This window comes from Corvus hawaiiensis, chromosome 7 (assembly GCF_020740725.1).
Source record: "Corvus hawaiiensis isolate bCorHaw1 chromosome 7, bCorHaw1.pri.cur, whole genome shotgun sequence".
Taxonomy (NCBI): Eukaryota; Metazoa; Chordata; class Aves; order Passeriformes; family Corvidae; genus Corvus; species Corvus hawaiiensis.
In genome coordinates this window covers 11,484,260-11,508,201 of record NC_063219.1, presented here as the reverse complement: position 1 = coordinate 11,508,201, position 23,942 = coordinate 11,484,260, and the positions used below count along the sequence as shown (strand labels likewise).

General features: G+C 40.1%; 1 protein-coding gene across 5 annotated transcripts in view; it reads left to right on the top strand.

The window, feature by feature from the left end:
- HECW2 (HECT, C2 and WW domain containing E3 ubiquitin protein ligase 2) overlaps nt 1–23,942 on the top strand; it is a 154,543-nt gene that overhangs the window by 61,479 nt on the left and 69,122 nt on the right. For 3 of the 5 annotated variants that reach the window (XM_048310215.1, XM_048310213.1, XM_048310214.1), the window contains exon 3: nt 18,636–18,743. In XM_048310215.1, coding sequence (XP_048166172.1) covers nt 18,636–18,743 — 108 coding nt within the window. Of the gene's footprint in view, nt 1–12,461; nt 12,956–18,635; nt 18,744–23,942 lie in introns of those variants that run through there. The other 2 variants (XM_048310216.1, XM_048310217.1) reach the window with 2 other exon arrangements.

The following is a 23,942-nucleotide window of genomic DNA, read 5'->3' as shown; positions in this document are numbered from 1 at the left end:
TAAAGAACTGCAAAATTACTTTTGTGTTTCTTCTGGCTTTGGTCTCATCCAGATTAATCTGCAGAGCTATTTAGTACTTATCATAAGCAGTGTTTGGCTTCATTTCTCTCATCTTCATGACATCAGCTTAAATATTTGGGATGAGAAATAACTGTATTGGTATCCTTTTTGTTTAAGAGGTAAATCTTAACTCTGAAGTAGTCATCCATCTCACTGCAAAACTACTAAAGCCTATACGTGAGGAAAAGGATCTGGCAATGTATAGGGGGAAAAAAAATCATTCCTATTACTCTGAGTGTGACAATATGGTGCTTAAGACAAGTTAGCAGTTTTTCTGGTTATTACTTGAAAGCTCAGTTTTTGCCATCACTGCATTACTCAGAAGTTAATTTATTTTGGAAATTCTAAATTGTCTTCAGCTGAAGAAGATTGCAAAAGTCTTGAGTGATCTTACAACCTCCTTTTCTCCCTCTTCACCATCTATATACTGCATGTCATGTGATGAAGAATAGGTTATAAGATGCTATTTTTTAGGTGATGTCCTTTTGCTTAGGACTGCTGTGCAGTTAAACGTAGTAAAACAAGACATTGTCATAAAATTCCATTTAAATTTCCAAAGAAAAACTGTCTTCTGTTTAGCTAGAGCATGAACTCTACCAGTTACTTTGAGGTGGCTTATTTGATGCTCAGGAATATTTCCTAGTGCCTTGAGATGTTGATACATTGCTGGAAACCCTTGAAGGTAATGAGTCTGTGATGAGGTAATTCAGGGGTGTGTTACTCATCTCACTGAGAAGGCTCTCTTGTGGATATATGGTTTGACCATGGGCTCTGTGCCTCTAGGGGTAAGCACCAGTTTCTGAAAATTCTCATCAGGCACACAGACAGCAGTGTTTTTAATTTAAGTATAGGGGAGATCCACTAAACTGTTTAAGGGAAGGTTTTTTTTTCTTTGCAGGGAGAAAAAAACCTTAGGAAGACCGCTTCCTGATTAACCATAATATGCTGCTTTTAAAGTGGGCGTAAGGAGAGTTACGATGAGGGGAAACAAACATTGTGTTTCACAGAAAATATTTCAGGTTCTTTCAGAACTCCTTCCTGCTCATTTCTTTAGAAATCTGAGACTGACTTATCTTATTGTGTGTGTATTTTGGATGAATTTCTTCCAGGATGTGTTGGCTCATTTCCTTGAGTACTTCTAAATTTTCGGAATTTTTTTCAGTCACAACAGATAGCTCAAAAAGCTTTAAGGAAATGAGTCAACCTCCTGAAATAAATTGCTTACTGAATAGAGGATACTGTGTTCGACACCACAGATGCCCTTGATAGTTCTGTGGATACTAATTAACAGATAGTCTCTGAAAATCTGTTATATGTGCTCCACGTTCCAAAAGGATTTGGGAGACAAACATCCCCAAAGAGCACCTGAGCTTTCCCGTTAGGAATGTGGGGCATGCTTTCAGACCGACAGGTATTAGTGTGAGAGTTGCAGACGGGGAAGTGACAGGCAGGCTCTCCAATGGAAAATAAAGGATGTTGCTAAACTTAAGTGTAAATTAATCAGAGTAATGTAAAGATGCTGAGTTGAGGACTACCAAGCTTTCATAAAACAACATTGAAATCTGAAGGCTGCATAGGCAAAGTGCGTTGGTCCCTATTCCATTATTTACAAGCAATTTGCATTCTGGTTCCAGGAGCCCTTGCTGTGGGTGTCCTGAGTGTCCTGCAGATGCCCAAAGCAGGTGAGGCTGTTCTGTGAGGAAAGGCCCAGTGCCTGGCCATGCTCCCTTTGGGTTGCAGGAGTCCCAGCAGGGCGTTTCCCTGCTTGGGGCTCTGCTGAGTCACTGTGCTGGCAACTGACTGCAGTCTTACATAGTTAGATTAAAAATAAGTAAGAGGACACCATTTTAGTAACATATCTGTCTTATACTGTAGGTAGGCAAAGGCTTCAGGATTTTCTTTGCTTCCCAAGGATTACTCAGCAACTCAGGGACAGAACTGAGAAAGCCAGCACCAAACACCATGATCTGGGATTTTCTCTCTGATGAGCCAAACTAAAAGTAAAACAGATGGTCCTTAATATTTAAAAAGTTCAACATCTGGGTCTGGATCTGAACTTTGAACTTTGAGGCAGCAAGTAATGAGCCAGCTTGCCCTGCTTTGGTGCATTATACAGAAAGTCCCTGATGCAGGCAATAAATACCACATCTCTAAACGTGCATCTCCAGACAGGTGATGTGCACTGTCAGGCACTCGAGGGAAATCTGAATGCATGCACACTACAACAGAGAAGAAAGTGTGGAACATCTGCAAAGGAGTTGACCCTGTCGGTGTGTAAAGTGTCTCAAAACAGTGAGAGTTGCATAAAAGCAGGTACAAAATACAAATCCAACTGCAGTGGAAGGAGACAGAATAAGGTGCAGGGCTGTTTCTCTGGTTTCGTGGTTGTTGTCAGTGATTGTTGCCTGTGATTTGCAGTGGTGAACAATTAACTTGCTGCATTTCTCTTGTTGGAGTATAAGTATTGACCGTGGTAGTTTGATACTGTGATCTGTAAGCTTTTTAATACGACCTTTAGGAGTGTAGTAGAAGTGTGTGTGAGAAGTTGCAGCTGCAGGTGCCACAGCAGTTCTGTCCTGGCATTTAGGGCAGCTGAAATCTTTTCTGAGGGAGGAGCATGGGTATTTCTTAGTTATGAAAGAACTAAGAGAAAAGAGTGAAATATGAAGGGGATTGTGGAAACCACGAACTAATAACTCAAAAAAACAACTATGATTTATGGGCAGTTGTAAAGCAACCCCACTTCACTGTGGTCAGGATTTAGGATATCAATGACTTTTTTTCCCCTCCAGTTTTTGTATGTGGTATCTCTGTTATACTTTCTCTCCAATTACTTACAAATATTTCCGACCCTCTGTGCTTTCTTGGTACAAAGCCCAAGTACTTAATTTTGTAGTTAATTTTTTATTTAATAATTCCCAGTTCTTGAGGCAGTGGCAGGGTTGGACCCCTGACCTCATGGGCAGGGAATGGGTGCTGCATTCTTCTTAGCAAGGGCAGGCAAAAGGACAGAATAGTCATGGTTTATTAAAAAACAAACAAAAGCATTGCATCAATGAAAGCATCTCTGTTGAAGAATCTGAAGAAATTATTGATTGATTTGACAGGAATGCATAAAAGAAAAACAATGCTTGACACAAGATTGACTTGCAAGTCAGCATACCTACCTGTTTGCAGCTCCAGCTTGAGCACAGGAGATGGTATATCCCGAGTGTGGTAGAGAAAATCAGCAAAAATAGGTGGCTACAACCACCAGAACAAACTTGTGGCACATTGTGACAAAATAGGTTTGGTGGTCTCAGCAGAGAACCAACAAAAAACTTCTGAATGTCTGTCAAATAAACAAACCCCAGGCTGCTGTCCAAGGGAACCTGAATCAGGTCAGGGACAGTGGAAGAATGCAGGCACTGAGACAGCAGTGAGCACATTATATTTCCTCCATCTGTATACCTTGCAAAAATAGCATCTTTGAAAGTGTATGTGCAGATTTGGAATGTGCTGTGCTCCTGATCTGTTTCTGGGTTATCCTGTGTCTGCTTGAAGATTAATTCAATGTATAAGCACGCTATACTGTTTGGGGGACAGGACTGAGGAAAACATGATGCGCTTCTGTAAAGCGAACTGGATCAGACTTCAGTCATGTGCTCATCCAAAGAAGCTGTTCTCCTGGTGACTACAGTGTTTCCCTAATTGTGCTGTTAAATTCTGCAGTTTCAGCATGCTTGTGCCAGATCCCCAAATGGGATAGTCTGTTTGCAAATAATCAAAGACACACAATACAAAATTATGCAAAAATGCAGAAACCACAGCTTGGCTGAAAATTATGCCCTGGGGACTTGGTTCACAAATATTAGCAAAGTTTACAGCTCACTGTACAAACTTGTGGCTAGCTAGGTGGGATAGAACCAATCTGAATGGATTTTTTTTGTTTGCAGTTTTATATACTTTTAAAACCATAGATATCTTTTTTGCTGGTTTTGTATAGTTCTTGCCCACTTCTTAGATTTACACTACCACATTGTGTAGTTGTGGCTATCCTCACTGGAACAACATATGTCTTTGGAAACATTTAGAATATTTTATTTCAGATGCAACATTAGTAGGAAGTGCTTAGAAAAGATGTTTGCTTTGTATAGGTTTATTTGGCTTCATAATGAACTCGGATTATCTTATGTAATGTATTAATTCTGCAAATTATCAATAGCCATATCAAATCTAAAGTGAATCCTGAGTCCCTACATCACGAGCAGAAGGCAGAAGAAAGGAGGAATCTGGTCAGAGCTAGGAGTATGTAATACTTCTCACAACAGTAAAGCATCTCAGCACATTTGAAGTCAAGGAATAGCAATGGCCTCCATAATAATTTTCAAAATATTGTAACATTTAGGTCTGCTTTTATGCCAGTTCAGAGCAAAGTTTTTTAATAAACCCATTTCAGGAGAGGAGACTGTAAAAAGCGTGGAAGGGCTTTTCAGCAATTGCAACTGAAGATGAGGAATCTGCCATTAGATCTTCCATGCATGGGGCACTGAAGGGGAGGTGGGAAGAGTAGCTGGGCAGGAAAATTAAGTGCTAATGATGAGCAAGGTAGTGAAGGCTTGTGATTCAGCATATTCTTTTAACAGTCTTCCTTAGCACACTGCTTGCAAACATGGATCTGCTCTCTTTATGCAGACCTATTATTCTTATCTGTAGGTTTTTTGTAGCATTCCTTATCAGCCATTTTGGTGCCTTAGCAAACATATACATATATAAAGAAAATAGGAGGATGTCGCTGAGTACTTAAGCTAGAGGTTATGTGGTTTGTAAAAAGGAAAGGCAAAATTGCTTATGCAAAGGTATTCACAATATCATAGCTGATGGTTACACTCTTTAATAGAGGCATGAGCGGGAAGCATTGCTGCTGTATCTGTCTTGGCTTAGCACCTCTATTCTTGGACCATTTATTCTTTTTGCTCGTCAGTTTTACATTTGGGTTAAATTACTGAGACATTGACAGAAGTATATGGTCTAAATATAAATATTTTTCTGTATTCCAAACCAGGAAGCTCCCTGACTTTCTAACAAATTCCCTAAGAAACCTATTGCTGTCAAATGACAACAACAGACTAGTTTGCATTCCCGCTTAAACAGCTCATAATATTGAAGATAAACTTAAAAACAACAGCTGCTAAGGGAATGTTAAATCCCACAAGATCCTTAAGAGATGTGTGCTGCAGAGACAGAGAAAAGAATATTTTTTGACAAGTTTCAGAAACTAGAAGGATTTCTAAAAGGCAGTGAGTAATCGCTTGAAACTGGCAAAGAATTTTTTTTCCCCTAAAAAAATTTTTTTTGGGAATGGACTTGAACAACGAAAGTGAAATGCTAGCTGATATTGTGACTGTCAAAAGGCTGGAACAGGCTAAGAAGAATACTGATCAATGTCAGAAACTGTAAGCAATAATCAAGTGCAATCAAAAGCGAAGCTGAGGAATCCAAAGGCAGTCCATTCTCTCCTTTTCAGTGATGAGTCAGTTCTCTCCACTCAGTGTTGAAGGATGCCACGTTGCTGGAAATTCAGAGATATCTGTGCCATCATAACAGGTCCAGGGTTCAAACCATCAACCATTTGAGAATGCAAAACCCAAACTAACCTCCTGGATCCCTAGATGTCAGCTGTTGTATACAGGAAAACTCTTTTTTCTGTGTATTTGATTTGTTCTGTGGGTGTACTGCTGCTTCTTTTAGCCCTCATCCCCAGCAATAAATAGCACTTTCACACACACACACACACACACCCCCCCACCAAAAAAAGAAATAAGTCCAAGTAAACACCCAGTAAAACAAGGGCTGAAAATGCAAAAGTGATTGAGGGTAAATGAACCTCCACAGGACTCTTGGGGAGTGTGCTTGGCTTATACTTTGCTCTTTGCTGGTTGATTCCAGGAAAGAAAAGAGAACTCTGGGGAAAGCTTAAGGTGGGTCTTAGTATCAAAAGCTAACTTAGTATCAAAAGCTAACACCCAGCTAGCTGGCCATAAAAGCAGCTGGTGAATTGCTGTGTGCAAAGGCTAGGTCAGCTTTTTGGGTGATGCTGGCTCTGTAATTCAAAATGGTTTGTGCTTGACGTTTAACACCCTTGATAATGATCAATTAATTTTTTTTTTTTAATGTCTTATGGAAAACTTTCAGTAATTCTGGTAGAAAGTTTCACTGGCAAAAGCTACTTGTTAGAACTGCTGGAGGGTGTACGTGTGTGGGCAGTTAAAACACTTAATTTTGCTTTCATGGTTACAGTCATTCTCCTTCATGGCCATGAGCAGAACAAGCCATCTGGCAAGGGAGTGCCTCCTTCTCATCACACATCTGAGAGCTTCTCACAAATAAGATTTCAGCTCATTAGGATACTTTATGCACTTACAGGGATTTAAGAAGAAATACATATCTTTAATTCTTATGCTTTCTTCTGAGTTGCATGTTTTTTTTCAGTTCTAGAAAAGAAATATATTTACTGAACTTAGCCTTTTGGTTGCATATATACATTAAGATTTTTTCTGCAATTTATTCAGAATTATTATGTATACCTAATGAATGCATTTGGGCCTGCGGCTTTTTCATTGAAAGTTGTGACACGATTGGAGGGTTAGAAGTGTGAGCCCTTGCTGAATGACACTGCTCTTGTGCTGATGGCTTCCTTTATTTTGATAGGCAAAGATGAAGAAGTTACTTTTGGGGTGTAGCTGACTATGGTTGGTTGGTGTTTCTCGGTGTCTCTGAAGCACCTGAAAGGTCTTATTGGTCAAGATGTTGGACATAGAGAAGTGACTGATCTGAAGTGACTGAGCTCATCCTTTGAGCTGTATCAATATTTTCTAGCGTTTGTAAAATGTAAATATTTCTGCCGGTGATAGGTCTGTTAGAATATGAATGAGAAAAGAGCATATCAGGTGGATAATGCATCGGTGAATTCAGGTCAGTTTTTGTAGAAGATAATTGCAGAAATGGAGGGATTTGTGTCACTTGAGTAAGCTAGAATGAGGTTTTAAAATTATTGCTGTGATGAGTAACTAAAAGTTCTGGGTTTTCACCAATTTTGAGGATCATCTGTTAGGTGAGTTTTTTGAATTGAGAAATGTATCAACCTCAAGGCCGTGTAACCTACATTATAGATGCTTACAATTTATCATCACCTCACTTTCAGGACCAGAGGATGAAACAAGTAAATAAGCATGATACTTGTCAAAAAGTGTTTGCAAAATTTATGCAAATTTATAAAGTACTCATGTATCATTATTAAGTTGTAGGGCAAGGGAAATAGGATGGCTGCTAATAACTAGGCCTGGAAGCTCCTGTTAATTAGGGCAAGAAGTTTAGTAGTTTATTAGACAAGTAATAACAGATTTGGTACTTCCTTTAGCTACTTCTTAGGGAACCCATCTTACCACTGGCTGGGTTTCAGCTAATAATGTACCATTGCTACTGTAAACCCTGTATAAAATAGGGTAGTTTCTTCTGCTGTATGAAAAGCTGGAGGAAAAATGAAAACGTAGCAGAAGGATGAGCAAAAAAGGAAAGCAGGAAACTAGGAAGTGTTCTGTACAAACCTACAGATCAATAATAGCAAATATGCTTGTAATGAATTTTACTCTGTTTCATGGGTAGCCAACACGAGGCATATTGCAAAATGCTGTCTGGAAGTAAAGGTGAGTACTCAAGCCGAATGTTTCAGTAATAAACAGTTGCCAAGCACTTGTTTCTTATCTGATTTTAAAATTTCATAAATACAAACAGAACAAATGACACTTGGCAACTGTTTTAGAACACAGGTTTAAAGCAACATGCCTATATTTTTGAAATCTCTTCTAGCCTGTTGTGCTTTTCCTACATGTGCATTGCAGTGACGTATATGGTGTTAAAGGGCAGATGTGTGTTTCAAAATGATTCAAAATAGTGTTTAGTTTTTAGATTTGCAAACAACAACAAAAAAGTAAAAACGGAACAGTCATCAACTTTATTTTAAGTCCTCTCAGTTATGGCAATTGTGTTTGCTGACAGTTCCACAAGAAAAGCCTCTTTTTGAGGTATAAGTCATTTACAGATGATCTACATGTGGAATAAAGTGCACTTAAGGTTAGTTTATGAGCTAATAATGGCTGTCAAATGAGCCCATATTTTACTGAAATTAAACCCAGAAGAGATCATTACATCATCATTCAGTATAATCTACCATGTATTACAGGCCACACAGTGTTGTCCAAATTTCACCTTTCCTGAATATTCCCACTCTCAGAAGATGAAAATGTGACCATTGCCAGAGAGCAGCAGCAGACTGAATGGGAATAATGTTCTGATTGCAGAGCAGGAATTGCTCCAAGTACATTTTGAGGCTGAGAAGGAGGAAAGAGGGATGGCCATAACCATATGGCCTTTCTTGAAGTGTTTCCACTGTTTCCACTTGAGAAATGTTTGACCAGAAAAAAACAAACACCAGGCAAAACTGCCAGTTTCTCTGGGACCTTTCTGCATGGGGTGTCTGCATACATGACCAGATGTTTGCTGGTTAATAAAGAAACCAGCATGAAGGCCACAGAATAAATGACCCCTCACTTTTTCTGTTGCCTGTGGGTTTACATGTGATGTGTATCAAGGCAGCCACACCAGAGAAAGCCCTCTCTGTAAGTGCAGCTGTGCTAGCAGCAAAACTGTGCTTTTGTCGGTAATGTTTATTTACCAACAGAATTTCCCAGGGGCAGAATAGGCTATGTAGACAAGAACCGAGCTTTGCTGGTATCATGTCTTCCACAGCAGGAATAATTTGTTATACTTTTCAGTTTTTCTGGCAAATATTTGTGATGGGAATGTGGTCACAGATAAAAGTGCATGCCCTTTATCCTTGGAAGCTGCAGTCCTCTTCTGCGTGCAGCTGAAGCAAGCTCAGCAGCTCGTGTGCTGCCAGCAAACAAGTGCTTATCTGACACCATATAAGGCTGTGGCTGAGGAGGAAAATGATGAAAAACATTCCACAATAAACTTAGACTGGCAGATTTAATATGGCACAGAAAAGCTTAGACACAGATTTTTTTTTTTTTTTCCTTTTTTCTTCTTTAATTTAGCTCTGACAGCATTTACCCCCACAATAACCTTTTTAATGTTAGTTAGGAAAAAATGGCTTGTGTTTCTAGATATTCTAAACAGTCCTGTCCCAGAATAACAGGATTTTAGGATACTGGTGCACACAGGGTTTGTTGTTGAGTTTGGTTTTGGTTTTTTTGCCCTTGAACTTGGTATGGTTAAAAGCGGGAGAAACACCTTTAGAATAGGGGAATGTGGCAGTGTTGGGATGTGTTTGGGGATATGGTGAGGAATTGGATGTAACAGTGAGGAGTGTACTGAGAAGGAATTATGGTTGTGAAGATGAGTTAATCTCAGTGTTAACAAGATGTGAGAAGCAGTGAAGTGCTTAAAAAAAAAAGAAATGACGCTAAGGAGAGAGACAGGTTTCTCTTTTCCTTAGTATATTGCTTGCATCTTTGCTGTCCTCATGTCCTCTAATCTTTATAATGCAATAGCCTGCTAAGTTATTGTAGTGCCTTAGAATGTAGGTATAGCCCAACTTCGGTAGCCATTGGTGGCCTAAATCTGAATTTCCAAACTGTTCCCTGCCTGGTGGCCACTGCTTTTGGCAGTCTCCATCTTCTGCACACATCACTTACTCCAAACTATCAGCAGCTGAGATGATTGTGAGTTGACATGAGAGGTAGTGCAGCTTTTGCCTCAGCTGTGTGCTGCTTCCTTCAGGAAGAGGTTGAAGGTTCCCACATGCCATATTTCCCCCCACATACAGCTAGCTGGACCTCAAGATTTAAATGGTAGGTAGTTTATTAGCATTTTGTGAAGATGCTGGGAGTCTTCTGCAGTATCATTGAGTATCTAATAGTCTTTATGTCTAAGGGTGTGCAGTACCATCTGTCAGAGTTTATTCAATGTTATTCTCTAGCTTAATTTTTGGTGTAACATTTATGCCTTTCTTGTAGTAGCCAGTCTGTAGTAGTGCAGTGCAGGAACAGCCAAGCATTGTTGTGTCCGTGTGTTGTGCCAGATGTGGTTTCCAGGTGAGTCAGGTCAGCTGGCAGGTGGCTGCCGATGCACAGGGCACTTGTGCCGTGGAGCTGGCACATGTGTGAAACCTGAACTGGAGATGGGAATGAAGTGCACATCGTTTATGATGAAGGATTAGTAAGATTTTCAGGAAAGAGGTTAAGCTTGAGGTCATTTCCTTCCTCTTGTTACGCTTTTGAATTTCTGCCAGTGAGATGGGTGAAAGGATTATTTTTGTCTTTGAATGCTTTGAATTTCAGTGATGCCTTTACTTTGAATACAGAGAAGTGGAATTCCACTTTATTCCTGCCATTGTACTGTCATATGTCTGAAAAAATGACTTGTATTTTTTTTTTGGTATCTTCGTGTCTTGCATTCTAGTTAACTAATCCTTTCAGCTGCTGCTGTGCCTTGAAATATCACATTTTGTGAGGCATGTGGAGATGCTCTGATCCCCATGCTGAAGAGTTAGTGTACATAAAGATGGAAACAAATGTAGTGGTATAATTCTTGGAAAAGAAGGAAATGGTCAGTGTCAGAATATAGGCTGTGTCTGAAAATGAGAGCAAGGATTTTCCCACTCTATTAAAGTTTCAGTAGGAAAAAGGTTTCATGGTTTAGTGTTTGGACTGGGTGTATGGTATGGTTTCTATGTCCTGCTTCTGCAGCTGAAGTAGGAGCGAAGTGTTAGAGAAGTTGGTGTTATTCCTGACCATCCTGTCACTCACAACTAGAAAAATTATTAATGGCTCTTGCTGTGTAAAGCAATAGAGTGCAATAAAAGTCAGCAACATACTAATGTATGTAGTGGGTCACAGGGGGCACATGAGGGAATGTGAGGGGAGTCTTTCTGCTTCTTGCCCACAGCTCAGGGACAATCAGTGGAGGTACATGAACCTTAAATTTGGTTGTGCAACAGGAAAAACTGTTGCTGTGCAGTGAGGAACAAACACCTCTTTGCTTTTTTGACCGTGGACATGATACTAATTATCTGATTATAGATTATGATGATCCTTCACTGCTAATATAGGAGGACTGTGGCACCAGAAGGCCAAAATCTGTGTCCAGCTGTAGTTCAGAGTGTTGCCCAGCACACTCTGGCAGTGCATGATTACCTTCAGGAAGAGCTGCAACAGCATCTTCTCTCCTGTATGAGGCTGTAAGAACATCTGTGGTACCTTTTTCTGCCTGTTTTCTGCTCTTGCTTTTCTCAGCCGAAGATCTGTGTCTTGTATTTCCATTACTTTCCAAGTTTTTTCCAAAGTGTCCTGAAGAGTAAAGAGAACTGCGATAGTAGGATCTTATAGCTGCTTAGGGAGCTTTTAAGACTGTCCAAGAATTTTGTTCTCCACTTTTTTGGGGGTTGCTCTGTTGGTATTTGAGGGAGAAATGTTTCCAGCCATTTAGTATGCAGCAGTGTGTTAGATTTCTCTTACAGTGTTCCAGTTCTGATGTTCTTTTGCCTTCTGTCCTTTGAAGATACAATTCCGAGAGGTGCTCATGCAAGCACAAAGCAATACATTAGCTTTCATCTCTTCATTAGCAAATAATCCATCCTAATTTCTTTGACTGGAAGCGCTTTTTGAAAAGTCTTCAAGCTGAGTAAGAACAGATACTCCTGTAAGATGTGGAAGGGGTTTTTTATTGTGGTTTTTTTTTTTTTTTTAATTTTATTCTGAGTATTACTAGGAAAACCAAGATTTGCTTTGAGAGCCTGAACCTACAGCTCCACAAGTGTGCAATTTCATGAAATGTGTGCTATGAAAGATTCAATCTCAGACCGCCGACCAGACTGTAGATTCCTTTAGGTACCCTTTTTTTCATCAAGGTACTGGAACTGCTTTGGCACGATTTGGGTCCTTGTCACAGGCTGAAGGAGTTCTAGGTCAGCTGCAGTTGTAGTTCCACCAGGAGACCGTTGAGGAGTCACAGCATCTGGGGGAATAGAGCCTTGTCCAAGCCCCTGCCCTGAGGTGGCATTTACCACCCCGAAAGAGGAGAGGTAGTAATGGAAGCTCTCTGCCACCTGCTTATCCTCCTGCCCAGGAGTGCCCTGTGCAGAGTTATCCTGGGTTTAAGGCAGCTCCATCCCAGCCAGACGTCATGGAGCCGTTCCCTCTTCCCTGAAATAACTGGATTTGTGGGGAAGTCATGCGGGAGAGCAAAATACTGTGTAAACAAAGCCAGCACTTCCAGTGAGCTCCCGCTGTGCTCGTTGCTGTGGCTGCCTTGCCGTCATTTCTAGGATTTAACGATCCTCCTGTTTACATCAGCCCGCCCGTGCTGCGGGGCCGTGGCCATGCTGAGGAATCCTCCCATGGACAAGGCAAGGAAGGAAGTGGAGGGAGGATGGGGCTTCGGCATCCTGTACCCTTCAGAGGGGAGTGGCTGCAAATAGCTGAGCTTGAAGGACGTAATACCTTACGTGTTTTAGCACGGGCTGCTTGAACCCAGATAAACCCTTGAATAAAGGAGAAGAGGCAGACGATGGTGTGCAACTGCTCAAAACTGCCGCGGAGTTTGAGAACATCCTTCTGAAAGCCTTTCCTTCAAATGACAGCAGGAAGGGAGAGGACAGACGTGCCTCGTGGAGCTGAAATTATGCAACACAGAGCTAAATTATCCAAACCTGAGCTACACAGACTGGGTCCAGAAGGCAACTAGTGTAGAAAACACTGGTTGTGATTGGGAACGAGGATGCTGTTTTCAATATCCATCCTGTAAAACATTACTGGTTTTTATTCTTCAGCTTGTTAATTGGGCTCTGATGGAGGAATGCAGTTTAGTATCCACAGGCATCCTTTGGAATGGCCAGGTAAGGCTAGAAGGTACAACTACGTGTTGATCTTTAATTTCAGTAATGGTGCTATCTTTCATGAGAAATATTTTGGTTCTGCCAGATAACCTGTGTTCACAGGCTGAGATGGGGAATTCTGAAAATCAGAGAAACAAGCTCTGGCTTAGTGGGTTAATATTTGTTTGTATTTTACTAACTGATACATAGTGTATTTTAAATGGATTGACAAAATGTGGTTTATTATAGTAATTGTTTGCAGTAGAAACTCTGCCTTGAACGTATTAATTTACTTACTTTCTAGAAAAGGAGTGAGGCCTCAGGTGATACATTTTATCTTCTCCTTAGAATGTGTCCTGATACAGTTTTCAATTGCTTTTAAGCATATTTTGGATATAAGGAAGAAATAAATTTAGTTCATCAGATCAGTAAACACTGTGCTACTTCTTTAACAATCACCCATGGATTTTTATGTTTATTTCTAGTATTTCTAGAATTAAAATTATTAGAAGTTACCAAAGGGAAAATACTGCACAAAAGTTAGTGTTGCAGACTTTCCCAGTCAATTGCCCAAAATCCACTGTAAGTATTCTTTGGAATGTTCTTGTTAGTCTTACATTTTGGTGACAGTCTGCTTTACTGCTTGGAAGTCTGTGCTCACACTGAAAAGCAGAGTGCAGCTGCTGGCATTGAGATTGAGGTTTTTGGAAGTAATGCAGTAAAATGCATGTAAATTAGTTTTTTGTTTTACAGTGGAAATGCCATCCTAGAGATCTCCTGATGGTTGGCTCAAAATTAAGTTCAGAAGTATTCTCCAATGCAGATTAACCACAAACCTGTGGTTAATTAAAAGACTAAGTGAAATGATGGAGTAAAATAGGTAGGGGGGTGACCGTTCTTGGTAGTGTGTTTATGAGAGGAACTGATGGCAGATCCAGAGGTCTCAGCCTGAGACAAAACTAGATGTAGCCTTGCTATTCACCGGCCTCCAGCTCCGCTGATCCACACTGTAAGAGGACACCTGGCAAGAGAAATAAATGAGAGTGATGCTTTAAAAGCTTAGTACCAGCACTCCTCTTAATAACTGAATGCATTGCACACACCATCTTCAGTGCCCAAAATTTATTGAAATTAACCTAAAATGTGAAATATTCTGACAATATGAACTTAATTTAAAACTTCAACTGAACAATACAAACCATTCAGAAGATTTTGCATAAAGCGTCTTCCAGAAAGGGTGAAAAATCGGAGATTGGGATGTAAATCCCAAATGAGGATAAGAGAATTATGCAGGGATACAATGGTGTTACCAACATGATTGATCTTTTCTGAGATAAGCTGCATGGATTTTTCACAAGAGCTGTGAGTTAGCGTACCCATATACGGTAGTGAAAGATGAAAATTGTTAAGTTGTGCATAATTAAAGCTGACAACCAGAATCTATTAACATCACCTTTGCTCTGGTATGAGCATCATTATAAATGTATTAAAGAGATCAGAATGCAAAAGTTTGAACCTCTTAGATTGCAATAGCGACCTTTGCCTATTGCACAGGATAAAATTTAAATCAGTGATATTTCCACAGCAGGAATTTTGGACTTCTATAATGTTTTGGTATTTTGAAGAATAAAAATCATTTGTATTGATGGAAGCAACCCTTTTATCACATAACCTAACACTACTGATCACAGAAACTGGGTCCAGAAGATGAGTGTTAGCTTGCCTGTGACTGGTCTGTGCACTGGGACCGTAAGGCTTGTTTCAGATAATTAATTGGTAGCAGTTCCTCTTTATCTGTCTTATGAAAGACTCTATCTTATTTATTTATTTGTTGCTTTAAGCTATGCAAGATGACTCTGTGAGGTGATGGATTTCAGGTAGTTTATCCTTTTATCCTAAGACAGAAATAGTGAAAGATATAAGACACAAAGAACAAAATATGAACTCCTCAGAAGCCTCTTGACCACTGATGTCAGACACTGGCTTAGCCTGGCTTCCAACACTCCGTAACATCCTCATGCAAAACTGAGAGTAGCAGATGATAAAACACGTGATTGTGCGGCCAGACAGGCTGGAGACGTGGGCAAACAGGAGTAACTCCTGACATTGGGGCAGGCTGGGGGCTGACCACCTGCAAATCAGCTTTGCAGAAAAAGACCTGGAGGTTCTAGAGGACAAGTTGAGGAAGAGCCAACAGTGTGCCAGTGCAACTTTTCTTAATGCCGGGTTTGGCTGATTGTTTAGTAGCTAAATAAAGAAGACATTGTTACTCAGAATGTGTTTGCTTTACAGTGATTTCAAGGAGCTTTACTCAGAGTGAAGTTCCACACAGTGATACATTTATTATTACCCACTTTTTGTTGTACAGCATTATCTCATGTACTCTGATTTGTACAGGGGTTGCAGCTCTGAGAAGTTATGTTCTGTAGTATTTTATGTCTAAGAATTACTGAAGATAGAGAGAAACTGTGCATCTTGCATTGTTTTATTTCTTTCAGAAGTGTAGACTCACTGGACAAGATACTGATGCAGTAAGACAGTATTTTGTTGCATATTTTATGTTCTGGGAAGGGATATTTATATCTACTCTTTGGCCCAGATTCTGGAACAGTTGCCAGTTTCCCAAAGAGCAACAATTATGTGCTAAAAGGAGAATAGAACTGCTTAGGATTGAAGTTCCCTATGGAATATATATATGGAGAGAGGGAGAGTGTGTGTGTGTGCATGTATACACACATACATACTATGTATGTTTGGGGGAAGAGAGGAAATGAGGCAGTGATAATTCTGATGTTGCTCTTTGTGCTCTTAAACGCTTCTTTTTTTTGTAAGTATTTTTGGCAGTATTGTGTACTTCAATGTTTTCATGTTATGCATTTTTTTCCTGCTCAGTTTCTCTTTTCAAAATCCATGAACTGATGTTTGAAGTTATTTTTCCATATGCATTAGTACCGTTATTTTTCCCCCATGTGAATAACATCATAAAAGTAGAAAAAAGCCATCTGTTTCAGAAGAAAGTCAAAGCTGACCAAATATAAATTCTGTAATTTGAGTCAATTGCTGACAGGCAGTGGTCTGTTAGCATTCTCCATCCCTCTGTCTCCACCACCTTCTGTTGCAGTGGCAGCATGCCTGTGGGCAGAGTATCAATGATTTAGTCTTCGTTGCTGCAAAGGAGTCCGTTGCTTCATGAAAAGGCTGAAAATCCAGGCACTTCCGTAAATGTGGGATTTTATTAAATAAAGTGGTAGAAAGTGTTCTGCATTCTTGTAACTACCAGCTCAGAATTCGAGACTCAGTTCATGGAGGACCTTTTCTGAAGCTCACTAATATCCCTGTAAAAATTGCCATTGACTTTGCTTTGTGACTGATAAAAAAACTAAGAACAATTGCTTGTGCCTTGTTGTTGGAAATCTCACCAATAAAGGCATATTTCATTGTTTCAGGCTTTGTTCATTTGTTGAACTAGGTAAGAATAAAAAACCTCATGGTTATGGTTATAATATACCAAATAGCTGTCCTTCTGCTTAGAATTGTGAACAAACTCTTCTCCAATTGATTAAATACAGAAATTCAGAACCTAGAGCATGTTAGGTGAGATGTTTACTGTCAGGAATACATTTTCGTTTACCTAGATGAAATGAAAGGGCTGAATAGTTTAAAACCCTGTGTTTCAGATAACTGGAATTTTTAAAGAATCTGCTTGCATTTGGTAGTGATGTTTTGGATAACCAAGTTTGTGTGGTGGACCAGAACAGTCACTAGTGTAAGTAAGGTGTGTCTCATGGCTTCCTAGTATTCTGTCTGGAAGAAAATAGCGGGACCTTAGGATAGTAAGGCACAATGAAACAGTAAATAAATTCATCAACAATATATTCTTTTGGTTAGTGTGTCATTGCAAACCACATAGAGATTTTTTTATAAGGCCCAGGGGATGATTTACAGGCTGTGCATTCAGTGTTCCTCCTTATATGGCTTTGAAAAAAACCCCCAACAAAACATGGGTGAGATACAGCTTTGTTTACTCTGAAAGTTTTTTACTGTAATAAAGAATAAATATGTGCAGTTTAAGATTTTACTGCCTGTGTGCCTGACTTCCTCGTGGTATGCAGTTTGTGTCCTATCATGTTGATTCTGCACAAGAAGTTAAGCCTGAGGGCATTACGAGCTCAAGGATCACAGGTGTCAGGAGAACCCTCCTGTCGCTTCTCCTTGTCGTTGAGATAATTCAGGGTCCTGGACTTGTCATGATATCAGGGTGTTGAGACTGCAGCTTTCTAAAAATTCTCAAAGTCACTCATGGCTGGAGGCATAAAAATGTCAGTAGCTTGCTATGGCCACCTCTTGATTCTCCAGAGCTCTTCTAGGTTTTGGGCAGTGTGTAAGTTGTCTTGAGGAAGCACAGAAGCTCAGCGTGTGTCTGGTAATGTTCCGTGTGCCAGTTTGGTGGGATGAGATGTACAGACTGCACTAATCATGATTCAGTGGGGTTACCGTGTGTATGCTGAGATGAGCAGTCAGAACGGAAAGGAGAAAGAGAAGCTTTAGTATAAGTTTATATTTTTAAGATAGAAGTAAGAAAGCAGCATTGTTTATTATTCTTTCATAAATAGTATGTGGATCCAAAATGTAGGTGACAGTTCTGTAATCCTATGTGGGTGTTCCTACCAAAGTACAAAGGAATGTGCTTGAATGGATATGAGCTTGATGAACAAAGCCACCGCAGACTAGGTTCTTAGTGAAGTCTTTTTAAAATTGTAGAATGCACTCAAGCGCATATAATAAAAGAGGATTTTTTTTTAAAGTAAGATTAAAGAATATGCAGTACCGCTGGAAAGAATTAGGATGTTGTATTTGACGTCATAGGTGTAGTTCTTGTCTAGTCTAGTTAAGAAACAGCAGCAGAAATGCACTGGTGAAATGGTACAATGCATACTTCCAAAGAACTTCCTGTACAAAAGAGTTAAGTTGGATTTATGTCAGCTTTGTCTGTGTCATCATAACTCACCTTTGTGGCCTTTCAAACAGTTTCTTGCTCTGGTTTTCTTTCATTCTTACGGTGTTCTGGGTGTCTGAATACAGGCTGGAAAATAAAAAAAGCCCTAAGGCCTGTGTTTGTTTGGACAAAAATCTGAATTTGAGAAGGGATAATACTGGTATTCCTAAGATGCTCTGTAGATACTATTTGCTTTGAATGTTTTCTTTGAATGTATTTTGTGGAATCTCTCATTTCTAGCCCTGGCTTACTGCCAGTTTTGCACTTTGGGCCTCTAACTGGATACCTCTAGTTACAATTATGCGTTTCCTAGCTAGGGAATGAATGCTAGATTTTCACATCACAGAGCAGGACCAATGTACAACATAATGTGGTAGCTCTGTGATGAAGTTTCAATCAGCTATACTCTCCCAATAGCCTCTCTGCTGGATTAGGGAAGTTTTGGAATTTAATACTGTACCTTGGCAAGTCACCCCGTACAGGAACCCATATATTTACTTTGGCTGTGTTTCTGTCTGCTCACTCTGCATAAACTGATGTATCAAGCATAAAAGAGAAGCTATTTATCTTTGCAAGTTAATTTGATTGCTTTATTTTTTTTATTTAATACAAGTAATTTTTTGTATCCTCTTGAAACAGAAAGCCAAGAAAACTTATATTTTAAATACTACTTGCTGAAATTATTTTTTGTCTTCCCTCCTTCAGATGAGAACTCTCCAGCCAATTTCTGGGATTCCAAGAATCGGGGAGTGACTGGCACGCAAAAAGGACAAATTGTGTGGCGAATTGAACCTGGCCCCTATTTTATGGAATGTGAGTACCTTTTTATGCAGTGTATATTCAAAGGCAAGTCAACAGGATGGCTTTTGATATCCATTTCATCAGTTCCTCTGATAAACCAAGGGAACTGATTGTATTGCTCCGAGGGGGAGCATTTTCCAGTGCATTTGCTGGACATGATAAAAATGGAGTTGAGTTTGGATGTCCATTTGTATTCTAGTGATGTTCTTAGACAACACGTTTCAGTTTAAGGGAGGAAGGAATTGCCTTGTGCAGTGTGGTATAGTATATACACATTCAAGGATGAAGTCCCTTCCCACAGAAATTCCAGATTTCAGATGGACAAATATTAATGGTAAGTGTGTGTGAGGGAAAAGTTAGTAAGCTAATAGTGCTTGCTGATGTTTGTTAGTGTGGAGGTTGGATTTGTCTCTAGGAAGTGCCAACATCCTGTTGCATCAGAATTTCTCAGCTGAAGATTTGTTGCTCTGGAAAATCCACTGGGCAGTTTGGAAATACCGAGAGTCTCTGTGTGACTGAAATAAAAAGCCTCCAGTTGAACTCTGTAAGGACCGTTGGTAGCCAAGCTTCAAATTGAAGAGCTACACCACTCCCTCAGATGACCAGGATTTATAGGAAGCTGAGCTACTCTGCTGTGGGTTGAGTTTTTTTATTGTTTTTTTTTTTTTTTTGTTTGTTTGTTTTGGTTTGGTTTTGGTTTTTTTTTCTTTTTGATGAAACTGTGCTATCTTACCATATGAAGCATATGATCCTAAAGAAACTGAGGTTCCAATCATAGGATGTTGTGTCAGAGCTTGCTGGAAACTCTGATGTGCCAAGCATCGAAGTGGCAATCAGTCCCAGAAGAGCTCTGAGTTGCTCCTGTTTAGCCTCACAGTAATGAGTCCTCTTTCATAAGTTAAAAAAAAAAAATACTCCCACTCTCTACTTCACTGCAGTGAAGTGAAGCACTGCAGTGCTGCTTACTGTAGGTCTTGGCAGAAATTTTTATTCTAATTAACAGATAAAACAGTAATACATGTATTTCAAGAGGTGTTGTATACCCTGTACTAAAAATAAATATTAAAGCTTCCTATTTCTAGAGCTTATCATTGAATCTTGCCAAGTTGCCCTATGTGTTACACAAAACACTTCTCAAAAAAAAAAAAAAAAGCACTTAAATAGGATAAAATTAAATTCCATTTCAGGAGTTCATTACATTACAATGATTGAACTGAAGATAATGCTCCAGAAAATAATAAAGATAATTAACTTCCCCGGTGCCAAAGACACTAGTATATTAAAGCAGATTAAAATGTCTGTTAGTAAAGTTCATTGCCTCATCTTTCTTGTACATGTACTCCATCAGTATTGTTGCCAATATGGGCAGTTTCACTTCAAGGATGCTTGTATCTTTTAGCTGGTTACGTGTTGTTCCGCAGTGTACTGAGATGAGGCTCTTGAGTAATATCTCCAGTTCATGTGAGTAACCCAAACTACTGCTTCAAGAGCTACTAGTTTGGACTTAAAACCAGCTGCAGCTGACCTTGCACTTTGTGACTAACTAACTGCACATCACAATCAGCTGAAAGAAAGTGCAGGATGTGTGTTCTTTGGTCATGGTTAGCATCACTAACAAACAGCTCTGCTGCCATACAATGAACAGGAGACAAGCAATTGTGCAGCAGCTGAGAACTGTAAAAAGGAATGTTTATGAGCATATGTTGCTATAGCACATAGTATGGTAGATAAATATGTCACCAGTGACACTTGTGTCTCTAGTGAGAGGCCAAAAACTGCACTGAAACACTTTACTGAATTTCTGATTCCACTTTTTAAATGAGATGTCTCCACAGATCGGTGACCATGTTTGCTCTGCAAAGCTTTTCCTTGTTGCTTATAGGTGGTGAAGCAACACTGACACAACTACAGGCAGCTGCTCTTTCCTTTTACTTTTCTATTCCTCAGCTCACTAAATCACAGCAGGGGCAAACACAGCAGGTGGCTGCGCGCTTCAGGTGCAGCCGCGGTGTCACTGCTGTGCAGCGCCAGGCCGCGTGTGGGAAGAGCTGTGCTGTCGGGGTTCTCACCATGCCCTGCAGGCCTGGCACTGCCCAGCCTGTGGCAGCCACGGAGACAAACTTAGCTCCCCTTTTAGCCTCTTTCCTCTGTTGTGGCACAGATATGATTTGTCTCTCAGTATAGCACTGCACATGATGCCGCTGTGATGGCAAGAGGGAGAGACAGATGAAGAGTGTAACATTATCAGGAAACATGTACCAGATTATTAAATGTAAGGTATTTCTGATGCTTTAATCCACCATTATTTTTGAAATTTGGGAAAGAGCTCTCCAGTTGTAGGTTTTTTTATGTTTAGAAATATCTTTGCTGAGAGGCAGATTATGTGAGATACAGGTCATGGTATGTGGGGTTTATCATATTTGCTCCTCACAGTAATGACATGCAACAGACCATTAGCAGCGTCCCTGGATTTTTAAAGCAGCAGATCCATAAGAGGAAACAATGTCTGGGGGACCAGCATGAACAAAATGTGTAAATGGATTAATCTAAACTCAGTTGAAGACTAGCCACAGCATAAGAACACTGATTGCATCCAATCTGCTCTCAACTGGGACCAACATTTGAGTTGAGTCCACCTGCTCGAGTATGGCTTTTATTGGAAGCTTTCAAGGACAAAGATTTTGCAGATGCTGTAGGTAACTTGTTCTAGTGCTGCAATATTGTTCCAGCTAAAAAGATTTCTCTGGCATCCAATATGTATGGCTGTAGCTTATATTTGAGGCCATTACCCCTTTTAAAATCTCTGATACAACTGGAAAGAGTAGAGATAGTAACATTTGTCTTGCCTTAACCTCCTCTTCACCAGACTAAACAAGGCCAGTTCCTTTAGCCTCTTCTCATATGTCACATTTTCTCCATCCCAGCCACCTTTGTAGCCCTCTGCTCTTCACTCTCCATTTTCTCCATGCTCTTGAACCTAGGGACCCAAAACTAGACACGGTATTTCTCACCAGTACCAAGTAGAGGGGGACAGTACTTAATTGCCGCCACTTATATACTGTGATACCTATACGACTGCAGGTTCCCTGTTCCACCTGTACTCAAGGAGAGGAAGGGAATGTTTTCTGCAAGCCTGAGGAGCATTGCACCTGCTCTGGCAATGAGAACTGATGAAGCTTGTTAACAGAGTTACGCTAAGTAACTACAATAATCCTTTAGGATTTACACTCAAAATTGGCCTGAAGTTGTCATGTCTTTTTGGGAAGAAAAGGAACGTAAGTTACTAATGTTGGATAATGAGTTGGGCTCAGTCAGAGTGCACTTACACCAAAGATGTTGGATGTGTGTTTTCGCTGGCAGTGTCAGAGCCTAAGGACATTATGTATCTTTTCACCACTAACATCTCTGGAGGGTGAAGTGCAGAGAATTATAGCATTGCTAACGAGCCATATGCAAACAAATCTCATGCAGAAGGAGTATTTCCATTTTAATTGCTTTAATGTTAATCAGTGGGAGTCAGCTGGGTTAGGCCTCGGACTCCTTCTGCAAAAAGATTTGTATCTTCTAAGAAAAACATCTTATGCCTTAATTTGGGAAGCTGTTTTTCCATGAGCATAATTGTAAATTTATTTATAGTTTCACCAAGGTCTCAAATCTATGCTTATATTTAACGGTAGGCTTGGAGAAGCATTTTTCTGGAATTTCACATTACTGTTTGTCTGCAGTCTTGTAATTCAATGTTAAGATGATTTAATTTATTCCTCTTAAAAATCCCTCCCTAGTGATTCAACACCTATTTTTCCAAGAAAGTAACATGTAAAGGCATAGTTTGCCATCTACTCTCTTCAGATCAAGCAACTTGCAGAAAAATGGGAGGGGAGAGTCTCATCTTCATACTAAAAACAGACATTAATTCCCCTCAAAGCATCCAAAATTAGCAAAACAAGGATGATCAAAGAAAACTCTATTTGCCTCAGACAAAAATTAACAAAACAAAATTTCTGTAGGCTCTGCCCTGGAAGGGAGAATCAAAGGAACCAACAGTGAAATAAAGAGAAATGAACTTAATGTATTCCAGAAAAACAAGCAGCCTTTGAGGGGAGTGGCTGAGGAAGGGGAGGGAGGAAATATTATGCAGAGGAGAAAGAAAATATTCCCAAAATACCAAGTCCAGCTCACCATCACAAACAGCCGGTGTCCTTAAGATGTCACCTCGAGACAAAGTGAGTGGCTCTGAACTGCAGAGCCAGCCAGTACAGAGGCAGGTGTTCCTCTTGCTTTTCCCTGGGGAAGGAGCAAAAGTGCTTTGTAGGCATGAAAGGGAACTCAGTCATTTTAGACTTTCAAGAAGGGGAGTTTGAGGATCAATATGCCTGATATGCTATTTCCTCACGTAGTAGAGGTGGCTTTCAAACATCCTTGCTCTGAGGCTTGCTAAAATGTGAGGGAAGGAAAACAATGACTCACTACGTGGCTCCCTCAGTTTTTTTTTTCTGTGTAAACTACAGAAGGATTGCTAAACCTAGCTCTACAATTTTCATCGTCCTGTAAAAGGAAACAAGTTCAAGGAGCATTATCCTAACCAGGTGGCCGTAGTGGGAACATGCAACACAGCTTAATGCTTTTGCATTTGGTATGGTCATCTGGTATTTAGCATGACATCAGGCTGTTCAGGTCCCTAAGTACATCAGGGCCTTTACTGTCTGGTGAGAGAGGTTTCAGCTGCCCCAGAAATGATTTCACATGGCAAGTGTTCTCTGGGTGTAGCAGTCTGTGATCTTGGGATGGAAGGGGCTCCATTTGGGGCATTGTGCTGGAAACAGAGATGATGGTGATAGTATTAGTTATGGAGAGCAAGCTAGCAGAAAGATGGAGTGACATGATCTATAGGAGGGCTGGTGATAGAAAAAACACGTGAGAGGAAGCCTGACTTTTATTTAGGAGTAATAGGTAACAGCTGCAGCTCATTCATAGTCTGCAGCTTCTAAGTCAATTTTCTGTGATATGGGGAAGGACAGGTCATGTTGGAGATGCCATGACAGGGAGATTCAGCATAGTACAGTCAGTGCTGTGCAGCAGGTAACTGGTACTTATGCACTTCCATGTGCAACGTGCCCAGAAGTTAAAAGCTGCACATACTCTAGTAGGTAAAACAGGGGGATGTCACTGTTCAGCACTATGGATGGTCGTGTGCTCACACTTGATTCTCTG